The following is a 19,653-nucleotide window of genomic DNA, read 5'->3' on the forward strand; positions in this document are numbered from 1 at the left end:
TTTGTTTCCCAGATTTCGGATCATCTTTACTAGCATTACTCTGAACTCTTTTTCAGATAGGTTGCCTATTTCGTCTTCACTTATTTGTTCTTGTAGGTTTTTACCTTGCTCCTTCATCTGTAACATATTTTTCCGTGGTTTCATCTTTTTTTTTGGTTTGTTTCCTCTTTTTGATAGGTGGTGCTGTATTCCTGTCTTACTGGTTGTTTGGCCTGAGACGTCCAGCACTGGAGTTTGCAGGCAGTTGGACAGATCCAGGTCTTGGTGCTGAGATGAGGACCTCCGGGAGGCCGTACTCCGATTAATATTCCCTGGGGTCTGAGGTTCTCTGTTAGTCCAGTGGTTTGGACTCAGAGCTTCCACCACAGCAGCTTGGTCCCGACCTCTGGCCTGAGAACCAACATCTCACAAGCTTCATGGTGTGGTTAAAAAAAAAAAAGAAAGAAAAAAAGGAGCAGTACAATATCAAAGAATAAAAAACAAAATAAAATTAGAATGATAAAAAATACATTAAGAGAAATAAAAGTATAATTGAAACAACTGGTCGCTGGGGATTCCTCCCGTCCCCTTAGGTGTCTGTGGTCTCCCACCAGTGCCTGGTAGGTGCCCTAGCTGTGAGGAGACAGAAATTCCGCATCCTCATAGTACGCCGTCTTGACCCCGTCCCCCTATCTCTTTAAAATAAACTTCAAGTTACACTTTTTCCATGAGATTTTCCCAACCTTTTGTATACCTATAAACTTCTAACATCCCCCAAACTTTTGTAGCACTTTATGTGCTTCATGTCTGTACTGATTATTTTGGCTTGTAATCACATATAGTTCAGCTCCTTTATACTGTTAATATTTCAGCCAGCCTTCCCCAAAGAGACCTACGGCCTCTTACCAGGGTAAGTACACTGTGGAAAAGGAAACTGTCAAAGCTTTGAGGACTTCTGGACACTAGTTCTGAACTGACACTAATTCCAGGAGACCCAAAAGCGCCACTGTGCAGAGTAGGGGCTTGTGGAGGTCAGGTGATCAATGGGATTTTAGTTCAAGTTCATCCCACAGTGGGTCCCTGAGCCCATCCTGTGGTTACTTTCCCAGCTCTGGAATGCAGAGTGGGAACAGACTTACTCAGCCACTGGCTGAATCACCACACATGTGTTTAGTAAGTAGTCGGTTATTTCACCAAGAAGACTGCAGTTTTGTAAAGAGAGCTTGCTAATGTTTTATAATATTATTTCAAAAGCAAGAACTTTGGAAAATACTTGCATTTTCCCAATTATTGACAAAACTACACCTCCTGGTAATCACTTTACAAATGAGATGAAAGTCAAAGCCTGGATATTAACATCAAAGTTAGAGATTTTCTACTGAATTCAGAAGAGGCTCGTAAGTCATCTTCAGCTCATTCTGGTTTTTGGATGATATTATTTACTATTTCCTTCCAAGTGTTCAAATACTTGTGAGTTATGTTCTGTTCTTAATAGCCTGATAGCTATTCAACTATGTTCTCTTATTAATAGGGTTTTTATTAGAGAATTAGGGCAAACAGTAAACTTTAAATTAGATTTCTCACCATATGTCGACATGTTGAGCATTTTCCTTCTGACACTGAGGACAGAAATATGTCATTCTCTTATTCTCCCCTAAGCGACACACAGTTATTTTGCAGCAGCACTGACCACAATTAGGACGCTTGTAAACCTTATAGTGGTTAGAGACAGCAGATCCTGCTTTGTGGCACTAAAAACAAACAAACAAACATTACAATGTTATCTACAAAATAGTATTGAAAGATATATTCTTGAAAGTCATTTCTAAAAATAATTTGTTAAAAATGTACATATGTTTATACATACGTCCTCATAATCTTTTCTTTCATTTGAGAAAAAGATATTGACAAGATTCAGCAACATTTGTCAAATAAGATTTGTGTGAAATAATTAAGTCATTATTGTATAACTTATTAGTATTCAAAATTGTTCTTTGCATGGCTTTACCCTCCTATCTAAATGGGATATAAAAGTTCTATAATTTAAAATGTCTTTCATGCCTTTAAGGTTTTTATAATTAAACATAATTATGTGGTTATAAGAAAAAGACTAGATTAGCTTTAAATCTGATTATTTTTAGAACACCGAAGCTGCTCACTTCGTTTCAACAGTCAAAAAATTTATTCCTAGGGAGAAACATTTAACAAGATCATCTTCTTTGTTGACCTGAAAAGGGACAGTTTTTTTGTTTTTAATCTTACAGACTCACTGAAAAAGAAAAATTTAAATGCCATCTTAGCAGCGAACATGTTCTGTTTTGGCATAAGTTCTGATACTCTCTGTCACAGTTTTATTCTACTCACATACAGTTAAAGCTCCTACAAAGAGAATGTTAGGGATTTACATCAGCAGTGTGAAAATTTAAAAGCCCAGAAATATGGTGGATCATATTAGAAGCTGAAAATTACAGGAACAACTCATATTAATTTAAGCAAAGTACTGAAATGCCCATCTTAATCTGAGCAGAAAATGGGTAGGTATCTGTAATCATCTTTCCCTAGAAGAATAAGTGAGCGTATGTAATATTAAAATAGCCATCGATACTCAGGACAGGTATGTAAAGCAAGAGGCTCATTAACACTTCAGGCCAATTAATGAAGAAGCCTACAATACCTGACTTTCTAACAGTAGTAAAAACAAACATTTTGAATACAGGAAATGGACTGTAGAGAAAAAAAGACATATTTATGATACTTCGTTTAAAGGCAAAATGTGTTTACTTAACTCTATATATGCATATATATGTATATATACAACTTACAAAATTTACAGTTTAGTGAGGACTTATTCTCAAAACAGTCTCTGTGGTAGATAGAGAAGTATTATTATCCCGTTTTACAGATAAAGAAACTAAATCTAAATTAAGTTACCTAAATAACATTAACCACACTGATAGGTAAGTGGCAAAATCTGATTGAACTGAAGTCTATATTTATCCCAAAGTACTGAATCTCTCTCTAGGCTACCTATATGTTACTTTTATATATCCAAAATTAGAACAAGAGTCTAAGTAAGTAAAATGCTAACATAGCTGTCCCCCAACTTAGTGTAAAGATAATTTAATATAATTAGAGTTAGACAAGTTTGGACCGACCTGTGACCTAATTTCAAGGTGTTAATTATGCCCATAACATGTCACTCTCCCCTATTGCACCTCTATGCTCTTACCACTAGATGGCTACATACAGCCTTGACATTTCTGGTGCAAAGGGAAATAACTGACATTTTACATAGTTGAAAATTTTTTGCTCTTACCCTGTAAAAAAGAAGGCTGAAATCACGTATCATTTTCACAAGGTGATGTGTCTGTTCATCTGTTAACTGACAAACCTTAAAATAGAAAAACAACTCAGGAGAGTTTCATAATTTGTTCATTATTGTAGAAAAACAATACCACTTGCCAGTTCTACCTAAGAGAACTTGAAATAGATTTGAAATATATGCATCTCTTCTAAAACTCATATATCTATTCAGTGTTATTAACAGTGTATATTTTTAAGTGATGGTACTACAGATAAAAAATACCATCCATTCTCGAACTTATTTACAAAACAGAAATAGACCCACAGACATAGAAAACAACTTATGGTTACCAAAGGGGCTAGCCGGGGGTGGGGTGGGAGATAAATTAGGACTTTGGGATTAATGGATACACACGACTACATAGAAAATAGATAAACAACAAGGACCTAACTGTATAGCATGGGGAACTATACTCAGTATCTTTATTTTTTTTTAAGATTTATATTTTTTTGTTGTGGACCATTTTTATAGTCTTCATTGAATTTTTTACAATATTGCTTCTGTTTGATGTTTTGTTTTTTTTGGCCACGAGGCATGTGGGATCTTAGCTCCCTGACCAGGGATCGAACCCACACCCCCTGCATTGGAAGGCAAAGTCTTAACCACTGGACCGCCAGGGAAGTCCCCTCAGTATCTTTTAATAACATATAATGGAAAAGATTCGGAAAAAGAATACATATATGTATATAACTGAATCACTCTGCTGTACCGTTGAAACTAACACAACACTGCCAATTAACTATACCTCAATTTTAGAAAAATTCAAAAAAGAAAAATACCATCTTATAAACTTTAATTCTAAATTCAAATATTTATTGAATACCTATTCTGTACTGGACATCTTCAAAGTCCCAGCATTGCCTATCAGCCACCTTGAAAAGTCTTGCAGGAGAAAAAAGGAAGGAAAAAAAAAAAAAGACCAGAAAGAAGGGACAAACAGGTACAGGAGTAGATGTTCTCCAAGGTCACTATCAAGCTTTAAAAAGATATGAATTTATAGACATGCTTTAATATTAAAGTACATGTTAACACATGGAAGAACGCAGAAACAGACCTTGCTGAAGAATTTTTTTGTGACACAGCCTAGCATAAACCTCAGGGTCACCCTTTGCAGAATTCGTTATCATTTGGCACATGTAGTTTCAATAGTAATTCCAGAAGACTCACCTTTGTTGTGTGTATATGAATACATATGTATATCTTTATACAACAGAAACAAATTTATCAGTGCCTCTAAAATCTAAAACTATCTAATCAACATAATCCTTCTAAAAGTATTTTTTCATTTATTTAAAGTTTAAAACATATGTACTTCTCAAATTCATTTATTTCTTACCACATCTTACGTACTACGTTCAGTCCCATCTTAAAAGGCTAGATTATATTTTTTCAATCATTGTACGTGTGCTTTTAGGGGGCTAATAGCTAAGCTTCAGAAAGATTAATTTTTAACCCCCACACGCTTTACGGCCGGCTGGACGTACTGATAAAAAGTAAATTGTCAGTTTATCAAAGATAACAACAATGTTCTGGTTAACAACATTCTGGGTACTTTTTTCAAAAACATTTTCCATAGAGTTCTAGATGATTTTAAAAAGCTCATAAGCTCATTAGTGTTAAAATTCTGTCTCATTATTCCCATATTACAGAAATTTGACAAGCAGGTTCCAAGTGTCAAAAAACAGAACCAAATCTACAACAATTATTAACTGGTTTCTTTGAAAACTTATTTCCTACTGATCTGAATTGTATAAAAACTCTCTGGGAAGCAATTACACAAAATAAACAGGTACCTTTGGAATCACGTAAAAGATGGTTTAGTTAATAGAGACTATTTGGGTCTGGATAAAAGCCCTAATGTAGCTTTCTTCCCTGGAAACTAAAATATATGTATCCTTCCACCTGGTTTTGAGTTCTAACCGCTCTGACCTTCTTACAACTTGGTCCTATTAATCACCGTTCCTTTTTTTTACAATTTTAACCTCTCCCTCTCGGCCAGTTTGTTTTTTCTCCCCAACATATAAATAAGTTCATGTCACTCCAGTTGAAGAACAAGAAAAAAAATCCCTAAAAATCCAGTTCTTGTCCCAACTTCTCCATCTAGCAGTCTAATATTTTCCCTTTGTTCCAATCTAAGCTATTTTAACAATCACTCTAAGTTTTGTTTCCATTTCCTCACCAATCACTTATTCCTTATTCTCTGCTACCTGACTTCCATTCTTACCATTCCACCAAAACAGCATTTTCTAATGTCATGAACAGGTACAAACAGGAATATATGAGTGTGTGTAGAGTGTGAATTTAATATGCCAGATAGTAAAAGAAAGTTGTGAGCTTCGCTCTTTCATACATTCAACAAATATTTCTTTAATGCCTTCCAAATGCCAGACACTGTATTCTAGATACTTGGATACATCAACGAACCAAACAGACACCTTCCTCCTAAGGGACTGTGTTCTAGCAGAAGTCAGCTCCTAAACAATGTATATAACAAGTAAGTATCAGGTGATCAGTGGTGTGGAGAAAAATAAAAAGCAAGCAAGTTATGGAAGCCTGGGAGGAAGAAGTGGGTGGCAGGGATGCACACAGCAATTTTTAAAAGAGAGGCCAGGGTTGGCCTCACGGAGAAGCTGGCGTGAGCGAAGACCCCGGAAGTCTGTCTGGGGAGAATGTGTTGCTGCCATGCCGATTTAAGTGTTCCACGTTGGTCCCTTCACAGTGTTTAAAAAGACAGAAATCATTTAAAAACTACTTAACACCTACTTTAACAGCGGGATGGAGACCACTGTCAAAGAGAGCTTCATTTTTGATGATGTTTCCCACGCCGGGTAACACCTTCTGATCCATTAACACGTCACATAGCATCCGTCCTCTCTGCTTTTTCACTTCACTTTCTGCTCTTGGGAAACTAAAGTTAGGTGAACATACATCTAATTCTTCCATCATTCTTATTCTCTGTTGGCTTTCTGCTGAGTTTCTATAGAAAGGAATAGAAAACACATTAATCATGTGCCTGGTTACAATTCACAAAGTGTCATTTAAAATGATCTTTGATATAAACATAAACACTTTATGTTAACCAGCTTATAAGAGTTACATAGCCAAACAATGACGACCCTAACAAAACATGCTATTTGAAGAATCTTTAAAAATGACGTTTTATCAGTTATAAACTACTTTTAAAATTTTTGTTTATTTATTTTCACATGTGACATTCCCAAACCCAACTGCAGAGCCAACTTTGCAGTTTTGCAGCTGAAGCAATTTTTAATTCAATCTTTTACCTGATTTCTACTGATGAGTCAAAGAAACAAATCAGATCTTTGGTGAGCTGTACTTCAAAAACAGGAGGAAGTCCATTTTTATTTTTAGACTTAACTGGATTAATCACGAGGAAGCCTTTCATTCCAAAATGAATCCTAGAACAAAAGCAAACCCATCTTTGAGCGGCAGTAAGTATATCATGCAAGAAATTTTTGTTCCTTCACTTTTTGGAATATAAGCAAACAAATGTTAGTCACAATAGACACTTCAAGGGCACAAAGTGATAGCTAATGTCGTATTTTTGTTAATGGCTTTGTATCCTTATAAAACTAGATATGGCAATCATTTTTTCAACTCACAAAGAAAATAAGTTCCTAGAGAAATAATAAGGCCCTGATAGTAAGCCCAAGAAAACACACCCCTGTTCTCTTTTCTTGTCAGATGAGGTACCTTTTATTCACACCACAGTCTACTGTCTCTCAGCTTTTTCTCTGATTCAAAGGCTTGGGGTGAGATAAGGCTAAATTTGAATTGCCTATAGTTGGTGTTTTTATGAATTCTACAAAGCCACCAACATTCACATTCCTTACTTCTAGCTACAGTATATTGGAAATGTTTACCTATTCCAAAATGAGATCTATAGTTTAAGACACTTACTCTTTTCTACCCCCCTGCTTTGGGATAACACAGTGAAACAAATTTTTGCAAAATCTTTCATATTAAAAGAAAAGAGAACAAGTCAAAATGCTATTGTCTTCAATTCTTTTAGTTTCCTTCTACCTTTGTATGTATTGGGAAGAGGGGACTTGTAAATATTTACGGTTAACTTGAAAGCCACAGTGCAGTGATGAAAAATTCATAGCCTTTCAGTTTTTACAGGATTGATTAGTATGTCCAGTTTTAAAAAAAAGAAAAAAAGAAAGTGGTTTTACAAGACTTCTGATGATGAAGATCAGAAATGACTCTCAAGATGAAATAGTTTTCTGCCTTTCAAACCCTTCTCCTTATAGCTTTGTTGAGTTAATAAATATGGCTCTTTGGGCAGCAAACGTTACTGCTCTGTGCTTCTAATTCCAAAGCACCATGTTACAGTATTGTACAAGGTTAACCAGTCTAACTTTAAAGATGTGGGTTTTAAATGCTGTGCGCCCTACTGTCAATCATAAGTGCATTTTACATGCCCCACAGTTCTTGACAGGAAACATGCGTGCCTGTAAGTACTCCAAAACTTAGCCTACGGAGGTTCAACGCCAGTGAAAGGTGTACAACTGTCATGCCCAGAAGCCATCATACCTAAAATCTTTTCAGCTGCATGGCTCCTAAAGTGGATTCTAAATCCCTTTCCATAATGAAACTGCATCTACATATAAAATCTCAAAGGTTAAGACCCAGTTCAAATGCAGGAGTAGCCCCAGTAAGAACCCCAAATCAAAGAAGTATGCCTTTTTTGGTCTTATAAATCTATTCAGAGGGAAATGTGCATAAAAATAACTATTTTTATAATAAGTTTTATTTTTATGAATTTTTATGAAATAGAAAAATGTTATGTATGATGACTGAGCCCCAATAAACCAATGAATTTTGTGTTTATTATTAAGTACCCTTTATCTTAAACTAAGAAAAACATATCAGTACCATGAAAATTTTCAAGGCACAGTAAATACCTGTACTGTCATATTTCTATCTCTTGATCCTCTCAAGCTCCACCCACTCCCAATCCAACTGGCTACCTGAGACCATTCACTCTGCATAACATGACGGCCTGCCCACCGCGGGCTTTAGGCCCAGCCGGGAGTGGCCTCTGTCCTTTCCTCTGATCCCATGCCTTTTACACAGCTGATTCAGGAATGGAAACCTGGATCAAGCTGGATTCATCAGCATTTTCCTGAGGAATCTATCTGGGACACAGAGAGATCAGTTTCTTGTTAGGATTGGGAGATCTATCATGGGAGCTGACTAGGGTAATGTGTCCTGACATGGGCACCAGAAAAGCCAAGAGAGGCCTGTCTGCAGAGACACAGACGACAGGAGATTTCAGCGGGGAACAGAATCAGGAAATGCAGAGTCCTCATAGCGTTTAGTCTTCGCTTCCAGTTCTACCTGAAGCCTGACTGCATTATCTTCCGGTATCAACAGACACCCATATTCTTATAATAAACAATTACTAAGCTTGTTTAAGTTGGGCTTCTGTCGCTTGCAACCGAAATTCTAATATAAAAATTATGTTCAAACTAAAAATTGAAGTGATAGTAAGAAAATTCCTCTAGTTAGAAATAACTGCCTAAAACAAATCAATAAATAAGACCCAATACTATTTTAACCACCAGCCACATTCTTCCTGTTATCACTAGCAGAATAATCTGAACCTCCTTAGCCAAACATAAATAGCAACAACGACAGTATTGTCACAGGTTCAGATTAATGACAACTACACATGCAGATGAGGCAACTGCTTATGAAGATTATCAAGTGGTCAAAATCGTCATATGGATACTAGCGTGTAAAACAGTTGAATATAAAGATTGTAAAACTTATGCTGGGAATTCAAAGAAAGAGGTTATAAAAAGAAAGATATGGTCTTAACAATGTTGAAAAGGAAAAAGGGAGTTCTGCTTCTACTTAGGATATAGAAGCTAAAAGTGAATATGGATCCTACCCTAAGAAGGAGAGAAAAATCACAGTATTTACAAAATCCTAAATTTTCTTGAGCAGGCAGCCAGGTGAAATAAATTCCAAAGAGTGACAATCCCCTCTGTGGAAAAACAGACACACAAGTTATTCCATCTGGGAAAGAGTACGGGAGAAAGAGACGGCTACTGTAGAAATGGATAAGAAGAAAACAGCTAATATTTTCAACAAACTTTTAAATAGTGTGGCTAGTATGACGGTTTAGAATCTCTGGAGCCCCAGACACAAGGAGAGTGTGCCCTCACTTGTAAGCTCTTTCCCACAGGCATCCACAAGTTAGCTGCCCACAAGTAAGATGTGAGTCATGGCAGGGGACCTGAAAGAGCCACCCTTGGTGACGTGGGACCTGCCTGCATGAAACCCTGTCTCCTTGCTTCTTGAACATGCCTCTTACATGAAGCAGAGGTCTTAGAAAGTTTTAAGATGCTCTAGCCAATAGAGAGGTACAAACAAAAAGCTGAGTAGTAACAGGAGTAACAGGAAACTACCTGCAGGCAGAGGAAGTCTCGTGCCAGGTAACAAGGATAAGCAAGCAGTCTGCCACTGGGGAGGGAAGGAAACCCTTCTGCCTCCAGGCCCAGGCCAAGTGCACTGCTGTTCAGAACGAGCCCAAGCAAAAGCCATCTGCCTCTAGGCATGAGGCAGGGAATCAACCTTGGTGCAGACTCATGCAGTGATACTCCAGGCACCAGTCCCATGGGAGAGAGCGAGGTAACTCTCTGACCTAAGGCCACCCACACAGCGAAGGAAGCACGGCTGCCTTAGGGAGGAGAGGGGCAGCAGCTCTGAGAAAACTGCAGCCCTGAGGCCCACATGCTCAGGGCCTGCCCAAAATTAAAGCTGGTCTGGAAGAAACAAGAACCTCTGTTTCCCCATCACGAACCTCTCACTGAGTAACAGGCAACAGCAGTCTGCCACCGGAGGGCTGGGGGACCTGAGTGTGGAGAGACTCCCTTAGGACAGGAATATGCAGGGTAGGTAGTCAGTAGGTAGCTGACTAAAAAAAAATGATGATACATCCATAGAGTAGAACACTTTGTGCACGTTAAAAATAATAATGTACATTTTGACGTTGACCAATGCAATACGCATGTTATGTAAAAGGGAAAAATATAAATTAAAATTCCTATTTATATAAAAATCATAACATGCAATATCATATAATTCATGCATATGTAATATAAACTATATATACAATTTATATTTTATCTATGATATTTACAAAAACTGTTGAGTGTTTTCTTTTTAACAGTAGTAATTATGGGTGGTATTTACTTTTTCCTTTAGATATTTTGGAACTATCTTAAGGTTTTACAATTGGCTTATATATTACTTTAAAATATGGGAAAAACTGCAATAAAATGATGTGTACTGTGAAAAGAAGCAAGAAAAGGAAAGCGGCAGAACTAGCGACCCTGTAGGCTGTCGGGTGCAGAAGGGAACGTAAATGACTGCGGTAAAGATTTCCATATTTTCTCCAGTTACGCATGAAAGCATTATGGTAATTGAAATACAAGATAAAAGCTACTATTTAAGAAATTTAAAATATGTATTTTTCCACCTGTAGATTACTTTAATGGTCAGTTTTCTTACATTGCAAGTGACAGAGACCCAACTCAAAAAGCTTAGGCATTAAGGGATATTTGGTCGCTTATGGAGTCAGGAAGGCTGAAGAATCACACTGCAGGAAAGGCAAGAATGTGGCTGGATCTTAGCAACAGAGGGAATTGGGGGCTAAAATGCCTCTGGGATTCTCTCTGCTTTATGGAGGCTGGCTGTATTTTCCATCACTTTGTCTTTCTGGACAAGCCAACGGCCACCTACAAGTCTTAAGGCCTCACAGCCCCAGCTTTCCTCCATCACCGAGAGCCTAATCTGCCTCGGCTCCAGCTGAGAAAGTTCACAGAAGAACTTGGGCTGACCCAACCGACTATGTGGGAGAGAAAGTTAAGTAAGATTATGCTAAATTCAACTTGAATTCTTTGGTTATTGTGACCAGATGATCAGTTTCCAGAGGAAATGCTGTCCCCAAAAGATAAGTGCGCATGTTGGACAAACAGTAGGTATTCACTACTCTCAAGTATAAACTTTCATTTGGAGTCCTTATCACACTCCAACTTTTCCTAACATGTTATGTGACAGATTACAAAACTATGTTTAAGCTCTAAAACCCTCTTATAAGTAGCATATGTATCATGGATTCCTTAAAGACCTTTCAGCAAACCAGAAAGAACTGTCACATTATCTCTTGCATTTCTCTTTAGAGGATCATATCACTCAAGCTCCAATAAATTACAAAATTGATTATGTATAATGCTTCACTAAAATGGCAAAGCCTCCAAAATATTTCAGATACAGTTTCTGGTCTCTGAGTATGCATGTAATTGCAAACAATGGGAGTCACATAAACCATAAGTTGGAAACACCAAAGTGTTTTAGAAAAGATATTCATTTAAAAAAAAAAAAAAATATATATATATATATATATAAAAGTTCACGATATAAGCTGCGTTCATTTTGACTGAAAATAGCAGCTTGTAGGATGGGCATGTCTGGGTGAACAGAGTTACAAATACATGCACACATAGTACCGGCAACACATGCACTCATGGTTAATAGAGATTCTATTTGGTAGTGGGATTGTGAAGGTATAAATTTATTCTTGTTTGTTCATTGTTTCTCAGTTTGCTCTAATGAGTATTTGATACATATTTAACAAAAAATTAAACATGACTCTTTTTTTGTTGACAGATGAAGAGCTTCTGTAAAGTGTTCAGAAAGAGTATAGGTATTAATCACACCTAACACCACATCTGCGCTCCTAAAATAAACGTATACCAAATCATTTTTATTGTTTTCTGGCACTATTCTGAGCACTCTGATACATCTTTTAGCAACAGAAACAGTCACTGTCTAATTTGTATCTTTCTGAAGTGTGGATTTTACATGGCAGATCCTCTTCCAGAGGGCTAGGCCTGTATTCTACTTTCATTAACAAACGAATCCCAGGAAGATTCATGGCCTGGCCTATAAGATGTACTAAATCCATGGGCAATTTGAGTTGTGAGAAGCTGCCTATTGAGGGAAAACTGTGATCATTAAGCATGTTTCCTACTATCAGCTTTCTAAAGAGCAGACCAGCCTGGTGGGGAGGAAACAGAGGTCAGAAATGAAGACTACATTTTTATCTCACGCTCACAGACCTGCAGCCTTACACAGGACCCCATTTCTCTGACACTGTCATCCATCCTCCCAAGAAGCACAGGTTAGGAGAGCATTTTCCTAACTTACGTTAAATTGTGAAAGGGAATACAGGTGATTTTAGGTTGTTAACTTCATATTCAAACAGCTGATCTGCCAATGACCTTCAACTGTTACATCACATAGCAGTCAAGGCCATAGGAATCACACTGGTCTCCATCCATGTACTGAGACACATACTCGCCAGGGATGGTACTAGTTACTTAGTTTGAGGAAACAGCTGCCCTTGTTTAGAACTTCATGGAACACTTGCTGACAGCTCTGCACTGAGAAATGATTCCCCCCTTATCAGTCTGGTGGAGAACACTTGGTAAAAACCTCCCTCTCGTGCTATAGAAATAAATCTGCACCTCACAACAGAGAATCAATGACATATCAATGTTTTCAACTATCTTACATGGATCCCATTGTGTCCTACTCTGTTTGGAGCAAAGAATTTTCAATCACATCAATCAATCTATTACCACAATAATGTAGCCTGCAGTAGATCACTGCTGCCTGAACCGGGAGGCGGGTGCTGATGTTATCAATTTCAGGCTGAGAAAAACCATGAAGGGACAACGCTGTCCAGGGACAGCAGCTGCTGACAATGAAGAGACCACGTCAAAGGAAAAGCAATCACATAAAGTCTGAAGTACTCTAAACATGCAATAGATGAGATGCAATAAATAACAATCACAGAGTCATATTATCTCTTTGCAACCATTATTCACCTTCACTTAGAAGCATGGGGTCTGGTAACAGAACTTTTAAGCAGGTGAACACTGTGTAATATCTTAAGGAAACATTAATAAAGATTCAAATTTATAGTTCGCAACAGATTAGGCTAAACTCCGAGAAGACAGATTTGACAGACATATTACTCCACAGGCCTTTTTTTGTATGTTTTGCAAAAATTAGATAGGTGATTACATACATTTCGACATTTTTATCATTAAGTCAACCAATGTGTTAGCAATGAATTTCCATAAGCACTGTGAGACAGCAGAGAACCGGTTACTTCTGTGGAAAGTTTTGAAATCTATAAATAAGTTTCCCTTTCCGTACAAGGCTTCAGAGAAAGAAGGAAGAGAGAAAAATGTAAAAATCTAGAGAGACATTCAAACCAAATGAGGAGCTGTCATAAATATAAAGAGAATAATGTCGCTAAATGCAATAAATATTTGGTGGAAATTAGAGGGAAAAGAGCACCCCGGGGAGTTTGAGGAGGGGCAAAACAGAGCTGTCACGCTCTAATATCCCTTGGGAAGCCCTGCCAGACTGTCATCTTTTTTTAAAAGAAATAAATTGACTAACCCTCCAAGGAACGATGACATCACAATTTATTCTTCTTCTGCTTATTGCTTTCCATGATAGAATCTCAACCTCTTGTATTAGAGCTCTCTTAAAAATGGAGTACTTTCTATGTATTTAAATGTGACATGCAGCAAACTGCAAGAAAAGCCTTCTACACATCTCTAAACATAGAGAGATAAGACGTACTGTACAGGTTTACCTTACCGTAAAGCTTTTGGCCCAAAGTACATAAAGAGCTCTTTCCCCAAAGTTTCCACGCCGCTGTAAATGTGCCCATTAAACAGTCTCAAGAAATTCTGGCTGGAATCTTTATTATTATTCAGTGCAGCAGCCTAGGAGAAAATACATACACATATGTAAACACACACAAACTCGAAACAAAAATCATAATTTAATTCTTAAGGTTTTTATATTACTTCATGCCCAGGTACATCCAATGAGAAGAATAATCTCCAACAAGTCGAGTAACGTAATCAGCTGTTTACATACATTTTGTCAAATTACTAGGCAGTCATTTAAAAAGAGAGAGGCCAGAGCTTCCCTGGTGGCGCAGTGGTTGAGAGTCCGCCTGCCGATGCAGAGGACGTGGGTTCGTGCCCCGGTCCGAGAAGATCCCACATGCCGCGGAGCGGCTGGGCCCGTGAGCCATGGCCGCTGAGCCTGCGCGTCCGGAGCCTGTGCTCCGCAATGGGAGAGGCCACAACAGTGAGAGGCCCGCGTACCGCAAAAATAAATAAATAAAAGAGGCCAAATAAAAATTAAGTGGAAAAAAAGTCATTCGCACACAATCAAAATGAACTTCTTCCAGGACCATATCGCTCTGTGCATATGAAAAGCACAGAAAAATGATGTGAATGTTTTAAAGCTAAAAACTAGGGCACAGAGTCTTTCATTTCCAACGTGCAGCCAACGTCCTCGGAAGAGCATTCAGATACAAACAGCTAAAAATGGCGGATAAAATATGGAAACAAGACATTTTGACTTGTAAGCCAGTAAGGAAGAGTAAGAGGTCAAAAACCAAGTAAAGGGCTTCCCTGGTGGCGCAGTGGTTGAGAGTCCGCCTGCCAATGCGGGGGACACGGGTTCGTGCCCCGGTCCGGGGGGATCCCACATGCCGCGGAGCGGCTGGGCCCGTGAGCCATGGCCGCTGAGCCTGAGCTCTGCAACGGGAGAGGCCACAACAGTGAGAAGCCCGCGTACCGCAAAAAAATAAAAAAAATTAAAAACAAAAAAAAAACAAGTAAAAAGTGAGAGAGAACCCCAAAGGTAAGAAGCCAGCTTCTATCAGAAAGGCATTTTACCAGACATAAGGAATGAGCGCTTCAATTTCATGGTCTTGTGGGATACGGGGTATCAGAGATAAAGCCTGGGGTCCCCCCGAGGAGGGGGATCTGATTTGAGGTCTGCTCCTCTCTCCCTCCCCAACTGCAATGTTCAGAATAAAGGAAAAAGAAACCCACTACTCCTTCCCCCATCAGCAAGCAAAACCAAACAACATAGTGTCAGAATTACAACATATGAACTGAACATTATCAAGAAGATCAAGGAAATTATAAACATAAAATCTCAGTTCTTCTGTGGGTGAAGGAAAGGAATGGGTTGAGTTTAGATATCCCTTGAGAAGCCCTGCCAACCTATCATTTTTTTTTAAAAGAAATCAATTGACTAGTCTTCCAAGTAACAATGACATAATGACATAGAAAATGATGACATAGATAATGCTCTTTTTCTTAAGCTGGGCAGTATATATACTGGTATGATAAACCGATAAAACAGTTTTAGATACTGTCTGTGAGCAAATCACAACTTTCCCTCCACTTATGTTAGGATGTTACCATTCAGTGATTCTCAGACTTTTGGTTTACAGACATGTCATCCTATATATTTAAGATGATATGTTCATTCTATTCTTTATTTGACTAAATTGGTCCTTGTTAAAAAAAAAAAGACACAACTGTAGTATTTAGCTCAAAGGGATAAAGGGATAAGAGATGTTAAAAAGAAGGAAAAAAAATTGCAAATTGCTAGGGACTAAATTGTGTCCCCTCCAACACTCTTTACGTTGAAATTCTTACCCCCATTGTGACGGTATTTGAAAATAGGGCCTTTAAGAGGTAATTAAGGTTTAATCGGGTCATAAGGGTGGGACCCTGATCCAATAGGATTAGTATCTTTATAAGAAGAGACACCAGAGGACACACTGTCTTCCTCCTGTATACTCAGAGGAAAGGCCATGTGAAAAGAAAGTGGTATCAGCAAACCAGGAAGAGAGCTTCACCAGAAACAACTGGCTGGAACCCTGGTCTTAAACTTCTAGCCTCCAGAACTGTAAGGAAATTAATTTCTGTTGTCTAAGCCACCCAGTCTGTGGTATTTTGTTATAGCAGCCCAAGCAGATGAAGGCATGAACAGACACTATTCTTCCACTAAATCCATTCACAGTTGTAATGGCTACAGCCAATGCCAAACTTTCCCAAACTGCCTGAAGTTCAGAGAACTGGCTTTACATCTGTCCTTTGCAAAATAAGAACTGCGGAATCAATCACAGACTTACAGCGACCAATGAACGAATGCACAGGAGTAATTAATAGCGACAGCCTTGCAGTTCTGCACGAACCAAAAAACAAACAAACAAACAAAACCCCCCAAAAACCCATGGGAGATTCTAGCATCAGGAACTATGGACACATGTCACCATGTCCTCAGAACATCTGCCTCTGATTCCTCTTCTCTTTCTTGGATGAACTCTAGTGCCAATTCACTGGACCACCAGGGAAGTCCCAGAATTCGTTATTTAATACTTGATGAGGTGCTTGGGTTTAAAATGACATGTTAGTATAACCTCTTCCTTGCTCACATGTATTGTGTGTCCCTCTCTCTGGTACTGGAATTTCCCCACTGGAAAGAGGAATCATCTTGAGGTTTTCAAAGTGCCAAACCCAGCACAGTGTTTTCACCAACCACTATGATGGGACTTAACAAACTAAATGATGATCCGTCTGTGACTTGTGTTTCTCCCTTATTTGTCCATAAGCTCCTGGGGAAAAGTAACTCTGGTGTTTAATATCCCTGGGAGCCTCACACAATGCCTGGAATTCAGGAAACATCTGTGGGATTAATCAGATCCCTCCTTCTTCCCCTCTTAAAACTGAGTGTGGCTTTGAAACACAGGGTTGCTGTCTTCCCCACCCATCATCCCCACCTTGCTTTACCTTTCCCAAGGTTTCTTGGCAAAAACTTCTACTCTACCACCTGTTTTATCTCCTTTGAAAATTATTAACACCCTAGTCTCTTATTTTCTAATTATCTTCAATGGAGTGAGGCTTAAATATAGGAGGACCAAATTCTCATGACTACCAAAAGCTAGATGGATGTAAAATACTATATTTACCAGTTTCCCATAAAGTAAAAAGAACTTTATGGGAAGGTTTAGGAAGAGATTAATGTATTTTCAGCGGCCAGTCCCAGCCTGTCCCGGTTTTTATTTAAGATGCTTACTTAGCATTTAAATGGCTGCTTTGAAAACATCTATTCCAATACCTTATTTGGGTTTTGAGGTGATACAAAAAGATCTTTTTATCCAGTTGTCTATCACGTGAGCACCTGACCAAATCCCCTGATTCCCAGTACACTATCATTCCTAAAATAATCAGCTTTAGATAATATACTCAGGGCAAAATAAAAAATTCAACTTATAATCGCCCATCTCAAGCACTTGCATATATTTTTAACTGTTTTTTAAAAACTCCATTTAGGGGAAATTCTGGTGTACCAGTGATGGTTTGTTCCATTTATTTTGAGAGCGCCTGTGTACAAACTGGGAAAGGCTTCTGCAATAAACCAAAGATTTACAAGATATTCACTTGCCCTGCTGTGGAATCTGGGGTTATCACCTCTTTGTATAAGCTCCAGCTGTCCAGACAAATTCAAAAATTAATTTCCACAAGCCTATTATTTCTGCTGTAACTATACACAATGGCCCAATATATACGTGGCTTTCTCATTTGGGCCCTTATAATCCTATTACAATATTATTTGAACATTTCATTCTTTTTTTTTTTTTTCCTGAAATAGAGAGGAAAATCTCCTTTGCCACAATTTTAAGTATGATTGAGAAGGGTTCACGTTCCCACTTTCAAGTAGCTTAATAATATGAAATCGTCAAAACAACATATATCTTCGGAGACAGCACATGATTTATTGTGCTGATTACCATTTATCCTGCCTATCCATGGGTGAACAAGGAAGATGAACTTTTCAGAACAGAATAAGACTTTTCCATAGATAAATGTTTCAGCTCTAGTGCGGTTACATATTTTCCCCAGAGAGGAAGAAAATAATACCATATTTACATTCATAGTCTGTCCTCCTTTTTGTCTCCCACATGCTTTACCTTCCTAATACAATGACACTTTCAGTAATCAGAAGTCACTTCTCTACCAATTTAGACCACCAAAGAACCTAGTTTTAAAATGGTCTCTAAGCCCCCAAATAGAGGTCTTTAGGTCCTTTCATCAAAATATATTCTACAATTTTGTAAGAGGAGAGGCTATAAGCGCTTACTCAGAGGCTAAATGCTTTATACACAGTATGAGGGCACCACAAGATTACACCCCTTCATAAGGCAATAGGTCATGCCTCTGATAAATGGGTCTGGTGAGAAAGCCCTGTTGTGGGAGAAAAAGGAACAAACAATTACCAGGACGTTTACTTTACATCGCTAGGCACTAAGCTAAGAGTTTTATATGTCCTCTAATCTAATCCTGACCAAATAAGCAAAGATGTAAGTCATAAGCACCTCCAGCTGAGGAAGTAACAAAGGAGCTGGAATTCAAAATCATGTCCTTTTCTCTACATCACCCCCAATACTTCGTTGTTTGGTGAAAGCTCCAGTGGCCATGGAAAGTCATCTCCCTGAGTTTCCTCATCCGTATGTTATCTGTTCTCTGTTGACCCTTGTTCCACGGCTCTATATAATGCTGAGTGCTGGTAATAACGATCCTGAGTCATTAAGGTGAAACCATTATCAGTATCCACTGAAGAAGGTAAGCAAGTACTCTAATGCAATGTTAAAAGCCCTTTTTGGATGTAAACAAATAAGCTTCATTTGGCTGGAAAACGAATCTCTGTGGATTAGCTCCTTCCTTTACATACTGGCAATAAAAATGAGCTATGATTCTTTCCCCCCACTATGAAGAAGGGAAAGGAGGGAGGAAAACGTTTACTATGTGGCTTCATGATTTTCTTGTAATAGGAATTTCCATTTAACATACATAACAAAACACATACTCATAAAGAAAGATTCTGAACTGCTTTTAGTTTTAAATCCTTCATCAAAACTACTTTGGCACTATTCAGAACTTTGCGCTTCTCCATCCATTCAAATGTTTATGAGGCCTACTCTGCTCCAGGCACAGTGAAGGGCAGATCAAGAGGGCTTCCCTGGTGGCGCAGTGGTTGAGAGTCCGCCACGGGTTCGTGCCGCGGTCCGGGAAGATCCCGCATGCCGCGGAGCGGCTGGGCCCGTGAGCCATAGGCGCTGAGCCTGTGCGTCCCGAGCCTGTGCTCCGCAACGGGAGAGGCCACAACAGTGAGAGGCCCGCGTACCACAAAAAAAAAAGAAGGGTAGGAAGAGCTAGCTACATGTATGGAACCTGAAGGAGTGACTAGGTAGCCAGAGGATCATGTTTCAAATGAAATGAATACAAGTAAACTGTTTCCTGTCCTGTTTTGTGAAAGAAGATCGAAAACTTATGCAGATTACATACCTATTTCACTACAATACTGTATCCACCCAACAA

General features: G+C 38.5%; 1 protein-coding gene across 8 annotated transcripts in view; it reads right to left on the minus strand.

The window, feature by feature from the left end:
- Positions 1–19,653, minus strand: part of NEIL3 (nei like DNA glycosylase 3) — a 109,645-nt gene that overhangs the window by 28,306 nt on the left and 61,686 nt on the right. For all 8 annotated transcript variants that reach the window (XM_033848834.2, XM_073798702.1, XM_073798703.1 and 5 more), the window contains 5 exons: positions 14,057–14,184; positions 6,628–6,762; positions 6,107–6,320; positions 3,296–3,370; positions 1,564–1,730 (listed from right to left, as the gene is read on the minus strand). In XM_033848834.2, coding sequence (XP_033704725.1) covers positions 1,564–1,730; positions 3,296–3,370; positions 6,107–6,320; positions 6,628–6,762; positions 14,057–14,184 — 719 coding nt within the window. The remainder of the gene's footprint in view (positions 1–1,563; positions 1,731–3,295; positions 3,371–6,106; positions 6,321–6,627; positions 6,763–14,056; positions 14,185–19,653) is intronic.

The sequence above is a fragment of the Tursiops truncatus genome, chromosome 21, assembly GCF_011762595.2.
Source record: "Tursiops truncatus isolate mTurTru1 chromosome 21, mTurTru1.mat.Y, whole genome shotgun sequence".
In the NCBI taxonomy this organism is placed as follows: domain Eukaryota; kingdom Metazoa; phylum Chordata; class Mammalia; order Artiodactyla; family Delphinidae; genus Tursiops; species Tursiops truncatus.